The sequence below is a fragment of the Scardinius erythrophthalmus genome (assembly GCF_964197995.2).
Source record: "Scardinius erythrophthalmus genome assembly, chromosome: 18".
NCBI classification, from domain to species: domain Eukaryota; kingdom Metazoa; phylum Chordata; class Actinopteri; order Cypriniformes; family Leuciscidae; genus Scardinius; species Scardinius erythrophthalmus.
Window position 1 is genome coordinate 1,990,698 of NC_138238.1, and position 18,010 is coordinate 2,008,707.

The 18,010-nt window shown below is 36.1% G+C and overlaps 1 protein-coding gene across 2 annotated transcripts in view; it reads right to left on the reverse strand.

Annotated features, from left to right (window-relative positions):
* The window catches only part of polr3a (polymerase (RNA) III (DNA directed) polypeptide A), a 39,539-nt gene extending 29,317 nt beyond the window's left edge, over positions 1-10,222 (reverse strand). Inside the window, exons 1-9 of one of the 2 annotated variants that reach the window (XM_081393684.1) lie at positions 10,014-10,222; positions 9,710-9,845; positions 9,477-9,614; positions 7,659-7,830; positions 6,524-6,678; positions 4,399-4,638; positions 2,868-3,030; positions 1,233-1,369; positions 122-225 (exon numbers count right to left, since the gene is read on the reverse strand). In XM_081393684.1, the coding sequence (XP_081249810.1) occupies positions 122-225; positions 1,233-1,369; positions 2,868-3,030; positions 4,399-4,638; positions 6,524-6,678; positions 7,659-7,830; positions 9,477-9,614; positions 9,710-9,845; positions 10,014-10,057 (1,289 nt within the window). In that variant the 5' untranslated portion in view covers positions 10,058-10,222. The remainder of the gene's footprint in view (positions 1-121; positions 226-1,232; positions 1,370-2,867; positions 3,031-4,398; positions 4,639-6,523; positions 6,679-7,658; positions 7,831-9,476; positions 9,615-9,709; positions 9,846-10,013) is intronic. The other variant, XM_081393685.1, reaches the window with a different exon arrangement.
* Positions 10,223-18,010: the final 7,788 nt, after the last annotated feature.

Genomic DNA, 18,010 nt, shown 5'->3' on the forward strand with positions numbered 1-18,010 from the left:
CCTGTGCTTTTATGATGTATTGTAATAAAGTCAAAAGGGTTTGCGATGACATGAGGGAGAGAAAATGATGACAGAACATTAATTTTTGGATGATGTTTGAGCAGAGAGAAGTGTATTTGACCTCTTCATCTGCATGTGTCTCTGTTGAATGAAATTTGCTCCCGGGTGAACATCAGGACCGCTACGCACTAGCTTCCTCAACATCTCAATGTTGGCTTTATTCACCTATAAGAAAACACACACACACCAAAGTCTTTGCATTGTGCATTTTATACTTGCACCAATTAGTCACAAAATGACAAACTACTGACCCATCCATCATCCATTGCATTTTAAGCAGGGTTTTTTGAGTGTATAAACCAGAATACATCTGGTATGCAAGCTATCAATATAAGGAACATTCTTCCATGTTTTTATTTTAACAGTAACTTCTTGTGCAGCACTTTGTTTGTCAAAAAAGTCCCCCTGTGATGAAAATCCAAATGTTATATGTTGTTTATGTGTCTATGTGGTGTTTTTAATCCGCTTTAAGACAAACCATGTGTAAATTAAACTTATTATTATTATTATTATTAAATTCATAAGTCGACACCATTGCTGAGTATTTTCTCCTTAAAACTGCAGTGAACCAAAGACAGTCTCAAAAACACGCTTTGAAATCGCTGGTGTTTCTGACGTCACAAACTACCTTGTAACCAATCAGATCAACGTGTGATCGTCAACCAGTGGATCACAGTGAGTGAGTGGAGGCGGGGCTCATTTGCATATTCATAACGTATTGAGGTACATTCAAGATATTTTAAGGCATGAAGAATTTTTTTTTCCAAGGAAAAAAATTTAAATATGTCATTTTGGTGATCAAAGATGAGTTTTAAGGGATAAAATTATTGACTACAGAGGGACTTTAACTATTTTTTTAAAATTACAACTTTTTTTGTTCACTGTTTTTGGATTTTTTTTTTTTTTAGAAATTTGTATTAAATCATAAATCTAGAAATTTTCAGAAAAAATAAAACATTTAATAGTGCCACATTATTGAAGATAAATATAATAAATAAATGCTTCTTGACTATCAAAATTTAATTAAAACCTATAATTAAATCCAGAAAAATTAAAAACAAAAACAAAACCTCTAAAAAAATCCAATATAGTTAATTATTTCACCAACTAATTGACTAGTCAAAATGAGTAGTTGTGAGCGCCTTGTGACGCGCAGCAGTGACTGCTCTGACCTTCTCCGGGTAGGTGAGGATTTTGGCGACGTGAACAGGTACAGCGACCTCATCAATCCTCAGGTTTGGGTCGGGAGAGATGACCGTTCTGCCGGAGAAATCCACTCTCTTTCCAGACAGGTTTCCACGAAACCGCCCTGGAAACAGCAAAATCAGGCAAGTTGATGTGAGAGCGATGCTGGAGGCGTCTAATGTCAAAGCAGAAGACTGAAGCCTTGTCCAAATACACACACTCCAATACCGTGGCTAAGTGTATCCCATCATGCACTATGTTCGGGAACTCATGTGCCCCGAAATCGCGAGATGTCGAGGAAAACATTCCACTGTAATTTAAATTAATTAGATGCATATAATTTGGTAGTAAAAACAAAGTGTTGCACATTTTATTGGTGCAAAGATGAGTCTAGGCCTATTTTGTACAACATTTGCAACTGTTTTAAAGGGGGGGTGAAATGCTATTTCATGCATACTGAGTTTTTTACACTGGTAAAGAGTTGGATTCCCATGCTAAACATGGACAAAGTTTCAAAAACTAAGTTGTACGTTTGAAGGAGTATTTTTGTTCCAAAAATTGTCCTTCCGGTTTGTCACAAGTTTCGGAAAGTTTTTTTCGAGTATGGCTCTGTCTTACGTAAGATAGGGCGGAATTTCCTTATATGGGTCCTAAGGGCACTTCTCCGGTAAGATCGCGGGCGCGCGCGCACTCGTAGACCAGAGCAAGAGAGTGAAAGCAGTTCGCCATCAAAGCGCCCTGCCCGGCTTTTGGGAAGTCAATGTCACCAAAGAAGTGTGTTTTTGGTTGCCAGGGCAAGACAACCCTGCACAGATTCCCAAAGAACCCGGCGTTAAGGAACCCGTGGATGGAGTTTGTTTTCCTGAGCATAAACGGAGTTGTGTAAGACTGTTGTTCCCTGCATTTCGACGATGATTGTTTTATAAACAAAGCCCAGATCGTCTAATGCTTAAGGATCGAGCAGTCACAATGATAAAGGTCCGCGGTCGTGCGTTGGAACGGTGAGTAAAACTGTTGAACAAATGTCTCTGTGTGTTGTTAGCTCGGCGCGTTAGCACAGCTAAGCTTCGCCCACACGGCCCGCCTCCAGCCGCTCGTTTTTTTCCGGAAAGACTCGGTACAGTCGATCTTTCAATTAAAAATATAATAAAACAAAAGACTTTTTGGAGATATGAAGGATGCAATATTACTCTATAGGTACTCAAGATTAACAGGAGATTGAGTGAAAATGAGCATTTCACCCCCCCTTTAATCACTTAATTAGAAGCACCACAATTTTACATTTGTATTTTCTGTTAGTTACATAGCGACTACTGAACAGACATGTAGAAGTTTATTTTAAAATGCACAGTATTGAAAATATAATAAATAAAAAGCTATGTAAACACTAAACACTTACACACCAGCCAAAAGTGTGTCCCATTGAGTAATCAAAAGTTCTATACACGCTTGAACACACGCCTACTTGAACGCTTGGGCCAAATAGAGGAAATACGTCATGCAAGTAGACAAGTGGTCAAGAGTAAAGACCGCATGTGTGGGTATTTGGACAAGGAAAAATATAACACCAGCATTTCCACAGAGACTCATGGGAAAGCCCTTGAGCTCTCAGCGGGTCATACCCTGTTTTCCCTTGAGTCTTTGCACAAAGCCACGGGTCCATTTCTTGGGTGCCATGTTGAGCGGGATCCCCGAAAGCTCGCTGTTGATGTACAGAGCGCACTGGAGCTGCAGAAAGTCCCAGTCCTCCATGATCATCTGGGTTTTGGCTCCTGACATGCGGTGCTGTGGATGTACACAACTACAGTTATGCCACATTTACTAGTCACGTATACTAGAGATGCACTGATACTAAATTTTTTGCTGCCGAAAGTATCGATAGCCGATTATTCAGATTTATATCAGCCGGTAACAATACCGATTCTTTGATTTTTCTTAAGGAAAAATATTGCTGAAAAATAATCCCAAATAATGCTGCAAACTATCCAGGGAACCTCTCATTTGGTACACTATACAACAACAGAGCTATTATATTCGACTGCTAATTGTTTTCCAGATATAATATTTACACTCAAATAAAAGCTGAAATGTTTGTATTGCTACAACTATTGAACATATGGTAGTTTCAATAAACGTATCTTCATGGCAGATTTATTCAAACTTACATACTTCACCGATTAGCATTAAGCTTTGAGTCAGCCGAAACCCAGTAATATTTTGGAGTGGCCGTGCTTCCCTCCCTCATGTCTCCCTGAGACGAGAGATTTATGTATTGTGTGTCCGGAAAAAAACTCAGATGACGCAAAAATCGTCATTAGAGGCTCTTTTGTCCAGAGGCGAGAGACTCCAGCCAGTCGGAGGAGCTCGTCCCGCATGTCTTCAACCCGTCCATAGGGGGATCTCACGATAAAACGCCGTCTCTTCAGTTTCGAGTTGACTAGTAGCCTAGCTGTATCATTTCTCCCGACACTGCCCTCTGTAACCGGTGGGCGTGGCTTGGGAGTGTCCTCAGGGCAGCGAAGCAAGTGCATTCTGGGAGTTGTTGTCTTTCATCCACATGAGCCAAAAATACATTTTCTGGCTTTTCTCAGTCTAGAAGGCACCAACTTCTAAAATAATCACATTTCTACTACATAAATGACCCAATTTAAATACACATTCATCTTTCCAGCGGTGAAGTATCCCTTTAACAGTAAATAAGCTCTCCTCTAGTGTTTTATAGCTTACTAGCGAACTGTGAACACTGGATGACTTCCCTGAGGTAAATGCAACATTCAGTGATATTGTTCACTAGCTGTTTTACTGACGACTTTCCGCGGATGAAACACAGATTGAGTGATTACACGAGACATGATATGGATTTCAGTAAGTTGTACTGTATCTTTCAACATACCTTCTGATGTTCATGCATGTTTTTCGAGATATAAATTGTTATAAAGTGGAAGAAAAGACACAGCGATCTGTCACGTCACGTTTGTCAAAACGTTTGTTTTCTAACAATAAATAACAAAATTTATTGTTAGAATTTCGTGATATAAATGTACAGAATAAAAAATTTATGCATTTCTATGGACAAAATGATTGTGATTGATCCATTTAAATAATTGTTGGACCGTGTTTTTTTGTTTGGCATCTCAAACAGGACCTGCGTACCTTCTTGATGACGTCGTTGAGGAAGATGATTTCGGTTAACTTCATGGTCAGATCATCTTCATTGGTGCCTGATTTGAGGTCGCTGACGACGGAGGGCCGGATGCACAGGGGCGGCACTAGCAGGCGCGTCAGGATCAGGTCAGCTGGTTTCCCGGATTCGGAATTCATCAGCAGAAGAGGAATATCCTCGTTTGGAATCCTCCGGAAAAGATTCAACACGACCAGAGGATTGAGGTTTTCCTGGATGACAAGGAACGAGAAGAGGAAATATAAAACTTTCAGTTAGTGGTGCATATGATCACAAAACTCACGGTTCGGATCATCACCAAAAAAAAAAGAAAAGAAAAGAAAAAAAGATATATATATATATATATGAAGAGTTCAGATGCAAAAGCCTCTAAGTGCCATCTGAAATTTTCTTCTAGAATGATCATTTTTATCAAGCTTGTATATTTAAATTCAGTAAATTCACTTAAATGGCCATGAAAATGACCTATTATTTGTCATTTAAGTGAAATTACTGAACTTAAATATACAAGCTTGATAAAAATGATCATTCTAGAAGAAAATTTCAGATGGCACTTAGAGGCTTTTGCATCAGAACTCTTCATATATATATATATATATATGGGGGGGTGTAAATGTAACTTAACTTTTCATTTATTACTTAAAGCTCACTTGCAGTACTTCGATACTACATCAAAAACTACTAACCTAACTGATAAAGTTCAAACATTATTAAAAACAAGTGAACAGTCAGTAATTAAATAAGAACAAATACACAAATTACAAGCAGAGATGAATACTAAACAACAAAAGTTACAAAGTCTAACAGTATCAGATATAGAAATTAATAATTAGGCCTAAATGTAAAATAACACTATTTGTTCAATGTAGAAATGAAATATAGTTTCATCTTTATTAAAGCTGTAGTGTGTTGTTTTATTAGCATTAATGACACAGACAACAGCAGGAATATTAGGCTGCCGTCACTTTAAGACCAAATAAACTGACAAACATCCGGTTTCTTTCTCAGCTGTTCACTTATGACATAAAATACTTGCCGAGACGGGCATTTAGAAATAATTGTGTGTATGTGTCCGTTCAAGTGCAAGTAAACGCGAAATGAGAATCAATTCGGTGTTCGAGCGCTGTCTGAAACGCGCAGTACGGAGAAACTGCGCTATGTTGCACTAGAGCTGGGAGAAAAAAAATCGATTCCCCCAGCTAACACGATTTTCTTTTTTTTCCCGATTCTAAAATCGTTTTTTTTAATTCCAGAATCGATATTAATTCAAACTCAATTGCTTTATTTTTGTCCTTGCTTGTAGATGAGGTTGAGAGAAGTTAGCTGCTTTCGTTCAGTGTTGAGTGACGTAATATCCCAATATAATAAGATAAGACAATAGAGCTGCACGATTCATCTTTAAAAGACTGTGATCTCGATTCAAACACCCACGCGATCTTTCAATTCGTCTGTCTATTAAACTTTGATAAAATCATATCGCAACATTCAGATCTGTGTTGGCGCTGACCCGGAGAGAGTCGTCATGAAACGGCTTCATAACAGTCTTTTCAACCTCATAGGATCATTATTTCTGTGATGCAATAGTTCAAATTATCATAGAAGTACTTGGATAAAAGTTTAAAGTTCAAATATGAACACTGATGTGTACGATAGCGATGGAGTAAATCAGCTTTTGGTAAAAACTTGGTGCTTAAAATAACGCATTAATCGATTACATCAATGGTCATTCAGGATTACATTCAGGTCAAGTTTACATCTTTCACATCATGTACAGTCTGTATAAGTGTATGATTTAACTTTTCCCAATGGTCTAGTGCTAAAAAAAAGTCAATATATTGCAATATCGGATCACAATACAAAAAAATAATTAAAATAAAAAATAAAATTGCAATACATATCGTATCGGCACTCAAGTATCGTGATAGTATCGAATCGGGAGATAGGTGTATCGTCCCAGCCCCATGTTCACTTCTATCAGATAAAACAACAAAATGCAGGCAAAGTCCTAGAGCAACTGCACAGAAACCCCTACAAAACACTATCATTGCGTGGACAAGCACTGTCAGCTTTCCTATCTCCTGATTGGTGGATAATAACCTGTGCTCTGGCCAGCAGTGACTCCACTTCTTTGTTGTGTTCAATGGCGACGTCAAACGACTGGAGGAAATCCGACACCATGGGATCGATGACTTTCTTCGTGGTCTTATACTTTTCATGAATGATCTTCAGCAAGCCACATTTCTTCACAGGGCCTGGAGAGACATGAGCAATGCTTCATAGAAAACTTGAGGTCAGGAATCAGATACTTGTTATACAATTTTAATTTTAATTCTTCTTATCGATTCCTTTGTGAGCATTTTAATGTGTTTCAGTGTTATTACAGTGTGTGTACCTGAATACAGATCTTAAAACACTGTTTATATCAATAGTATCTTTGTTCAGTTGTATCTATTTGTTGCTATTGTTCTTTTTTAATTACTGAATGTTTACTTGTCTTTATTAATGCTTGAAATTTATATTAGTTTGGCTAGTTGATTTTCTATGGAATTTTTAAATGTTTTTGCAAGCGTTCCTTGCATAAGTGTTCTCTAGCCTGTTGAATTCTGTTGATATTCAGAAACAATTAAATGTTTTGCAATAAGACCAAATGTGACCCTGGATCACGTCACCAGTCTCGACTCGCACGGGTATATTTGTGGCAATAGCCAACAATACATTATTGATTTTTCTTTCATGCCAAAAATCATTAGGATATTCAGTAAAGATCATGTTCCATGAAGATATTTAGTAGATTTCCAACCGTAAATATATAAAACATTTATTTCTGTGAGTGAATGCAGCACAATCGCCAACATAAATGAACAACTTTAAAGAAGATTTTATCAATGTTTAGATTTTTTTTGCATCCTCAGATTCCAGATTTTCAATAGTTGCATCTCATACATCAATGGAAAACTTATTTATTCAGCTTTCATAAGGTGTATACATCTCAATTTAAAAAAATTTACCCATGTGACTGGTTTTGTGGTCCAGGGTCACGCAAATGTGAATGATATCCAAGTTTTTTGTTGTTGTTGTTTTTTACAGTATTGGAATTGAAATTAGGAATCGATAAGAATCAGAATCAATAAGAAGAATCGAAATTGGAATCGGAATCGTTAAAATTCAAACGATACCCAACCCTAATGTTTCATCATGCAGGAGTGCAGTGTTCATCAATCCGCTGTTTTACCGTTAAACGCATTGCAGCTCATGCATAAGGTCTTCTTCCTGCACTTGTCCGAGATCTTCTTCTTGAGGCCGCGCTTCTGCAAGTACGCCAGTCCAGGTCTGCGCAAGTAATCCAGAAACTGAAGCTTTTCCTCTTTGGCGAGAAGGATGTGAGAACACGTCTTACAGATCATCTGCACAAACAAGAACATAAACAAGATATGCATAACTATCATAATAGGTCAATAATATAAAATAACAAACACTATCAATATAAATACTAATAATATAAAAATACAGTGACGCTTTAGTTTAGGGTCCAATTCTCACTATTAACTAGTTGCTTATTATCATGCATATTACTAGGATATTGGCTGTTTATTATAACTTATAAAGCACATATTGATCCAATATTCTGCATGATTATATTCTAGATCCCTTAATCCTATACTACCTAAACTTAACAACTATACTAACTATTAATAAGCAGTAATTAGGAGTTTATTAAGGCAAAAGTCGTAGTTAATAGTGAGAATTGGACCCTAATCTAAAGTGAGAACAAAAATTCAATATAATTCATAATAAAATAGACATGTAATATAATTAAATAAAAATAATTTTATAATTAAATATATTATTATGATTTATATTGTATTATATTACATATTAAATTGTATGTAATATAATGTTATTTATTAACCATAATATTTAGTTTTATAGCATTTGATATTATTGACTTCTTATAAGCCTTATTACAAGTTATATATTATTGCACCAAATTATACATTTATATTATTTCTATTTATACAATATTATGTACTATATGATTATTACTTACATTTATAGTTCATATATATATATTTTACAATTTATACTGTATTTTTCTATACTTATGTCAATAATATACACTAATTTATAATACAGTACATATTTTATTTATATTTATAGTTAGTATAGTATTTTATGTTATTACTTTTTCTACACCTCTAGGTCAACAATATATAATATTTTATAATACAACTGAAATCATAATATAAATATGCAATATATTAATTTTTAATAGTATATATGATTTATATAATAATATTAGTTTTTTTTTTATAATACTTTATATTGAATTAATATTTTTATATTATCATGCAAACTTAAAAAATAATAGACAAAAAGGATGGGGCAGTTAAAGGGTTAGTTCACCCAAAAATTAAAATTCTGTCAGTAATTACTCTCCCTCATGTTGTTCTGACCCCGTAAGACTTTCATTCATCTTCAGAACACAAATTAAGATATTTATTCAACTATTTATTTTACTTTATTCAACTATTCATTTTCTTCTGTGTGTTTCTCTGAGTGAGTTCACGTAGCGTAACAGCGCAGTGCTTCTGGTTGTACGTCAGAATGGAGGCTCACTATTGGCCGACGCTGGTCATGTGTGTGATGCTGGCCAATCGTGAGCCTCCGTTCTGACGTGAACTACGTGAACTCACTCAGAGAAACACAGAAGAAATGTATAGTGGAATAAAGTCTTTATTTTTGTTTTGTTTTTGCGCACAAAAAGTATTCTCGTCACTTGATAAACTTAAGGTTGAGCCGCTGTAGTTCCTTGGACTATTTTAGCGATGTCTTTACTAACTTTCTGGGATGGCAGATCTCGATTACATAGAAGAGCCTATGAAGCAGTGATCCAGCTCTCAGATTTAATCAAAAATATCTTAATTTGTGTTCTGAAGACGGACGAAAGACTTACGGGGTTGGAACAACATGAGGGAGAGTACTTAATTACTGACAGAGTTTTCATTTTTGGGTGAACTATCCCTTTAAAGACACGTTGTGATGATCTCACCTGTAGGATCCCCACAATAGCTTTGAAGTATCCGATGTGGAAGCAGGGCAGCTCCAGATCCAGATATCCATAGTGTCCGAGACAGTCCGCAAGGTTCTTCCCACAGGTTTCACACGGCCTGTCCTTCTCGCTGGTACCCTGAACACATGAGAGATGATCAAGCCTTGTTTAATCATCTAACAAACCATGTTTCTGTTGTATTAAGAGTGTAGTGTGTGTATTAGCGGTGTCACCATGCGGTGGTCCAGGACTCCATACTGCAGTGGTGTGTGGCTGGTGTCCTGGCTGTACAGGTTCTTGCTGACCACCTGAATATGAGCCTGTTGTCTCATCTGTTCTGCTGATTTCATGCCAAAACAGATGTGACTTCTGATAAAGCCAGAGAACCAAACATCAATATTACTCATTACATGCATGAACAACTTTTACATGCATGAACAAAGTCATACGCACAAAGAGGACAGTTCAACAGACATGATATCTGTGTGTAAAGTTCTGATGAAACGTGTTTATCCTGCATGCAACCCACAAACTTACATCTTTTTGGCCACATCCGTCTCTCTAAACTGCTCCTTCACCATGACTGCGGCGCGTTCACGCAGTCAGCGTGTGAAAATAATATATTTATGGTGATATATGCCTACACTCCAGCGTTTAATGAAGGTTTCGTCTGATCCTTCTGCCACATGCAGCACTGCTTACTTTGACGACGCTGCGTGCGCGTCCATGAGCCTCTCATGAAGACTGAGCGCGTCGCCGGCGTCTCATCTGCGCACAGCGACCCCTGCCGACGGGGAGCGCTCTGAAAAATAGGATACATTCTTATTCGAAGTCTTGTTATAAAAATGTATATTTGGATTAGAAGCAGTTACATTTGAATGCGTGTGAATTATATACATTTTGGAGGTTATTTCAGTATGTTTTGAAAGGTTCGAAGCGACATGGTGGTGGACGTTTGTATTTTTAAACACGGCCACTAGATGTCACTGCTCTTTTATTTATAAACTGAAAGATGCAGTACATGGATATTTTAGAATTATTTTCAATGAGACTAATAATGAGCACCGGAGATGTTATTAATTTATTCAATATCTGATTTGTATAAACAAACTCTGTTTGACACTAATGAACACCTGCAGCCTGCAATTCTGTAGCAAAATCGACAAGTAATTTCACCTCATGTTCAAGAAACAGGTCCTTGTGTGTTCATAATTACATTTTGTAAAATATAATTTATAAAATAGGCTACCTGAGGGTCAAATGCCCTCGCTGATATATTACGTGAAATATCTAGAGGACACATTTGAGCTAGGCCCAGTACCTTATTTTCAGTAAAGCTGGGTAACTTAATGGCGGTTGCCGCCACTCGTTTGCCGCTTAAAAGAGAAAAAGCCGTTAGTCGCTCGCGCTCGGCTCAAGCTCGTGTCACTCACTGCCGCCTCTGGAGATGATGAATCTTAGAGACTTTGATGTTGTTGGTCTTCAGGACTGAAAAAGTGACTGGAAATACAGCCTTCTAACTTAATACACGTGAATATTGCGTCAGCAGTTGTTCCTTCATAACGAACCACAAAGTCGCCATACCCTTCATCCTCTCTATTCCCCAGTGGTGGAACAACTCGACGATCTGATGAGACCATCACAACAATCGTGAGTGTACAACTACAAACAAAGTTATTAAAAAACCTGCTCTAGCTTGTAATCTATTTTATATTTGGCATATTGTTGGCTCTCATGATAATGTTATGATTCTGATTCCAGCTGTATTATATCTATTGGTTTGCCAATAGGTGGCGCTGTTTGATTGTGGTTTGTTTACAGCAGAAGTTAGTTTTGTGGGGCCTAATCAACCCGAGCTGGACTCGAACCTGCATCTCTGGCATGCTAACAAGGATGCTAAAGACCACAACCGCTAGCATCAGTCGCTAACGCATCTGTTAAGGTTAGGGGAGTGAGGTTTGCATCATGTACAGCTCTTACTGGCCTAACGTTACATCTGAGTGAGTTGACGATACTATGCAAGCCTGAGGCATTTACTGTAAATATGCTTATTATAACTACTGTTATTAACCCTTTAAAGCCTGACACATTAAAAAAATGGCAGAAAATTATATATTTTTGGAAATTAGATGTTTATTAAGCCTTGAATCAAAATATAAAAAAAAATTTTTTGCCAACTCATTTTTTTATGATATATTTTTTGTATCACATTTGATACATCAGGCTTTTGTGGAACGTTTTGCTTACAACAGTGTAGATTTTAGAAACAAAAAATCTATTATGCCTTTAACAGTTTGAAAACATAGCAGTTTCTGTCTTTGTTCAGGCAAAGATGCACCTTACACTTCTCACAGTACACATGTGAGAAGTGATTGTTGGTGCAATGCTTGCATCTTTGCACCAACAAAGTGCAAAGATGCACTTTGGCGGCCTATAGCTTTAGGCGGCCTATAGCTTTTTTATTTATTTATTTGATTTATTCCCATTTGGAAAGATTTTTTTAAATTACTAAGCAACCACTGAATGGAACAACACAAATTATATATCATTTTAAAGCTTAGGATCTCAGCTTTTTAATGCATCTAATTACATTTATTAATTCCAAACGAGTGCTGAGTAATCCCTCTAAAACCAAGTGTACCGCCAGCAGGCGCCACCTAGCTGCGAAAATATTCATTACCATATTTTTCAAAAATCTTGCCTTGATTAACACAAAGTTGTCATTTGAAAGCTTAGAGTCTGAACTTTACAGCGAATGTATCCACTTTGAAAAACTCTTTAAGTATTGCTGAGTTATTTGCTGATAAATAGAATTTCTTTTTTTTTCATAATCTATAAAATAATGTACTGCAATGTGTCAAAACCATCATACAGCTCATGAAACATTCTCAGATAATTGAAAATGGCACTTCATTTTTTACAGCATATTATTACAATTAAAATGAGCCCAAAATTAACATAATCTATTGCTTTTATGACAAGATATTCTTCATGGAGAAAAAATTGCCCATGAGGGGGTGTCAAAGACTGTACAAAAAGGCTATCTCTTTTCAAAATGCTGTAATTTTTGATTGCTTTATCTAAAAAAAATTTTTTTTTATCCAGATGCAGCTAACATAGGGGGACTTCACTAAAAAAGAATTTTCCTCCTACCTTATTTCCTTCCTGAGTTATTACATGACAAATAAGAAATATATGCAAAATCATAATAAAAATTATATATATATATTGTCTTTTATCCGCCGTTTCTTGGCAGGACAATGTCCAAATGTAATGTAATTTATATTTTCAAAAAATGTAAAAAGAGTTCTTTCAAACGATACCTACCTTTTGACTCTCCTTGCTATAGTTTTGGAGTTATTACACTTTTTTTCAGCACAGTGGCTGATCTGTAGCTTGTACCACCAAAAGTTTCTCTGAGTTTTCCTATTTTTTCATATTTCCCATTCGTCGCCCGTTTTCGGGCGGGAGGAAGCTAAGTGTGACTTTTTTTTACGACCCTTTACCATATCAGAATCATCTCCTTGATTTTTTTTGTGTGTTCATATAGGTAATAAAACAAAAGTCACCAAATTTCACCCCCATCCAATGAAGCAAAAAAAATGTAACAATTTGAAACGTTCAAGTATTCGCCCGTTTTCGGGCGAAGAATCCCAGAGGGTTATGTCATTTCAGTCATTAATTGCCATTAATTGAATCATCCCAATATTGTGTGTTTGCATTGTGGTAGTCATAAAATAACATTACTACATTTGACATTACTGTTTAGACTGCTTTATGTTCCATTAATACCTGTTGTATCAAATTTGATACACAATTTCCAACACGATTTACTCGTAATTTAACGATTAAATTATTAAGTAATTATGCATTATTTCAATTCAGAAAGTGTTAAATTAATTATATCAGGCGAAATCCAATATTATTTTTTACCTTAACAACTTGAAATTAGCCTTTATTTTCCTGCCGAAAGCGTCTAGCTTGATTCAACTCGCAGCCGCCAATTTGAAAAGCTAAAAAATCACCCCTCTACTGCCTGCAGTACAGTGAAATTCCACAAGATGGCAGAATACACGTATCAAAATAGATACAACAGGTTTTCAAAGAAAGTATTGCTCTCACTGATTCAGTATATGTCTTAGAAACTCGTGTATCAAATATGATACATGCGGCTTTAAAGGGTTAAATAACATTTTATTAAAACCTGCGAAAACCTTTCTGTCGAGAGATGTAAATCAATTTTACCATAGTTTATTGTAAATGCAGATTTCTATATTTTAAGTTGTTAAAGTCCCCCTGTAGTCAATTATTTAATCCCTTAAAACTCATCTTTGATCACCAAAATTACATATTTAAACTTTTTTTATGCCTTTCAAACAGCTTGATTGTAACTCGACACCCTTGCCTCATTTAGTATGCGCGGAATATGCAAATGAGCCCCGCCTCCACTCACTCACTCAGCTCAGGGATCCACTGGTTGACGATCACACGTTGATCTGATTGGTTACAAGGTAGTTTGTGACGTCAGAAACACCAGCGATTTCAAAGCGTGTTTTTGAGACTGTCTTTGGTTCACTGCAGTTTTAAGGAGGAAATACTCAGCAATGCTGTCGACTTATGAATTTACACATGGTTTGTCTTAAAGCGTATTAAAAACACCACATAGACACATAAACAACATTAAAAGCTGGATTTTCACCACAGGACTTTAGGATATTTATAGTCTGCATACTTCTACCCTACAAACTTGCATTTGTAACAGAATCCTTAACCCGTTCAGACTATTAACTAAGTAAAATTTTGTTAAAATAAAAATAATTTAATTACTATATTAATTCCTCATGGAGCGTTTAAGCTTATTATGCACCAAACTCATTGGTCTTCAGTTCTTACTGTGCTTTTTTTTTTGTAATTGGACTGTAGATTTCAACAGAATGTGATTTCATCTTCAAGTTCAAGTTCAGAGTCTGACTCTGTAAATCTGTTAAAGGATTTACGCGCCCAGGCTTTTAAAAACCTTTCAAAACGCCCAGGAAAGCTCTTGTCAAGCAGCATCTGTTAATATCTGAAGGATCATCTGATGCTGTGGAATAGATGAAGCTAATGGGGTCCAGCTGAGAGACTAAAAGATGTTTTCAGTGTGGAATAATTCGATTTCAATCTCCGTAACATGAACGTGCAATGATTTATTCATCTGTAGTTTGTTTATGGCGTCTGTTGAGATTAAGGAAGCTTTGGTTAAGTTAACAGCTGACTAACCGGATGCCGAGTCTCATTAATGTGCTTTTATCCACCATCATCGTGTAATGATCTACTGTAATCGCATTTTAAAACTGTGTAAGGAGAATGTTTTATGTTTTGTGCTCCTGTGAATATTTATTTGGTTGTTGGTTTTCGAGAGTCTTGCAAGTCTTGTTTGGGTTTGATCTTTGTGCAAATCCCGTTCTGAGGATGAAATGATGAATAAATAAAATGTGTGTGTGTGTGTGTGTGTGTGTGTGTGTGTGTGTGTGTGTGTGTGTGTGTGTGTGTGTGTGTGTGTGTGTGTGTGTGTGTGTGTGTGTGAAAAATGAGTCAGTACTGGAGTTGAAGGAGAGGTCAGAAATATGAAATGCAGAGGATTGTTATAAAAAGTCTTTTATCACGAGGGCCATCTGACCATTACTGCTCCATCACAATACCCTGCGTGTGTGTGTGTGTGTGTATGTGTGTGTGTGTGTGTGTGTGTGTGTGTAAGGTAACTAATGATGCTTTCAGACAGCAATGCAGTTCTGCCCAATGCTTTACATCAACACTTCACTGCACAAAAACAAAAACAAAAAAACAAATCAATATCTTGTAGTCTTTTCCAATAAATAGAGCCGCAAATTTAATTAATAAAATTAGGTTTTTGTACACATACAGTTTATTTTTGTATGGTCAATAAGTCAAGATATAAAAATTATATTTAAGACATTATTAATACAGTATTTTTGTAAAGCTAAAATTTTGTAAAAAAATTTATAATTAATTTAAAATTAAAATAATAGCAATGAGATTTTTTGCAGATTTTTTTTACGCATTTTGATGCTTTTGAAGCATCACAAAACAGATGCTTTTATTCCTGTAATGAATCATGATTACAGTACATGCATTCAAGTATATATATCACAAGACATGACCTAGACACCTGTGTGTGTGTTTCAGGTAATGTCATTACTGAAGGACACCAATCCTGTGCAGCGGATTAAGGTCAGTGTGTGAAGAGTCAGTGGCATATGTTAGCGTTTAAGCTTTAGCTAGTGTCTGTTAAGCTGTGTGTCCTGAAGCTAAAGAAACAGAGACGAGAGAGAAGGAGGATCACTCGGATTTAGGCTTAATTAAAAAATAATCATATGCGTAATGTCAATGTTCATTATACCAGTGATTATTAGAATGCATTTAGGGTTCATTAAGAAAATCTACTTAATGACTACACAGTAAACACATACAGTGCATTTTCTGTTTAAGTGGAATAACATTAGCATTAATTGCAACTGCTTCACTTACTATTTAAAAATAGAGTATGTAGTTGGGGTGTGTAACAATATATCGTGTAACAATATATCGCAAAACAAAAACGCAACAATATCTATCATGGATAGTGACAATATGAATTGTGTATAGTTCAAAAATTCAAGTTTACAGAGTTTTAGTGTCAGTACTACATTAAATTGCGATATATAAAGTTGAATAATATAATAATGCGGGGAATATTTGTGTATAATTAATGTCAGATGTCTGATGTTACTAGTAAAAAGTGGCCTACATTATTTTAAATATATCTAGTGAAAACATTCGTCTAAAATAATTCAGTATTTTCAGCTTCAGATTCATGAATATGTTTATTCTTGTGTCTCTATTGTCCTGTGCTTTGGGTTTCCAGCACCAAGTCCAAGACTATTCATTTACACACACAATGTAAAACATATTTAGCATTTTAATCAACAGTACATTTTATTATATGTCTTGGAGTATCGCAATAATATCATATCGTGAGTTCAGTATCGTGACATGAGGGTATCGTTATGTACAGTAGTAAACGTATTTAGTACTTATGTGTAATTCAGTAGTTATGTGTATTCTGTTCAGTATGGCTTAAAGGAAAACTCCACCGTTTTTTGAAATAGGGCTTATTCACCTTCTTTCCTACATTTAGATAGGTGGGCAAACGCATTTTTGTCTCAATGCATGTGATAACATTTTTTTTTAAAAACGAATTACTTATTGTGGCCGAGTACAAATAGCGATGCAGATTAAGACTAGGCGATTTCCTAGGCAAATATTGACTTGGGACTATATTGAGGCGAAGCACTATTACTTGGGTGCAATTTTTATTTTTTTTTATCACTTTTACTCATGACATGCTAGCTGGCAACAAAGGATTCCATTCATTATGCTAAGCTAAGCTAGCGGTGGCGCTTCCAAACTAAAACAATGCATGCACTTAGGACAAAAATGCGTTTGCCCACCTATCTAAATGTAGGAAAGATGGTGAATAAGCCCTATTTCAAAAAACGGTGGAGTGTTCCTTTAAACGTACAGTATGGCATTTTTCGCCACTAGGGGTCGCTAACCTATTTACAATAACAAAGGCGTAGATTGATGACGCAACATTTGCTAAGAATTATGGATCTTGTCGTCAACGTCAAGCCGGCCGATCTAATAATGTTTATGGATGACTGAATACATCGATGCTTTTATCATGACTGTGATATGAAGCAGTTCGGGATTGCTAAGAGACAGCTATCAGCTCCACACGCGACGCGAGTCCCGCGGATATATATTATATATATATATATATATATATATATACATTAAGTTACACTATCACACTAAACTGCATTTGAATGTGTTGAAATGTATGTGTTAGTCTGTCTGTATGAGACTAGCAGCTAGATCAACATTAGAATAACATACAGATCATATTCTAACATTTTATCATTGTTGAACTATAAAACATTGATTAGTTTTATGTAAATGTGCTCACCTGTTTAATAAAGTACATGTAGGAGCGGTTGAAGTCTCGGACGTGGAGCTCTCGTTTATGGCAGCTCTCGGCATCTCGAAAACGCCGCGCTGATATTGATTCTCGTTTTAGTTCTCCTTTTTTATCCAAAGTCTGCTTGCCATGGTCCGTAATGTTTGAACGAAACAACAACAGCGTGAAAATCGACATTGCGAACTACAGGGTTGTCCGCGTCAGTCGCTTTGGTTACTATCAGACGGCTCTGGTTGCCATGGCAGCACGAGCAGAAACCAGGGACAACGCGGATATGACGGCATTGGCGGCGACAAAACGGAAATAAAGAAACGGTCCGTGTCTTCGAATTAAATTACAAATTTCTCCTGGTTTGAAAGTTGTTGGAAACAGTCGGGATAATGTAAGTACACAACTAAAACAAATATATAACATAGATATAGCGATTTTTGCTATTTTTAAAGCAAAAAAGTTACATATTGTTCCTTTAAGTAATCTGTAAAACAACATTGAAGCGTTAAGAAAGAAGATCTGC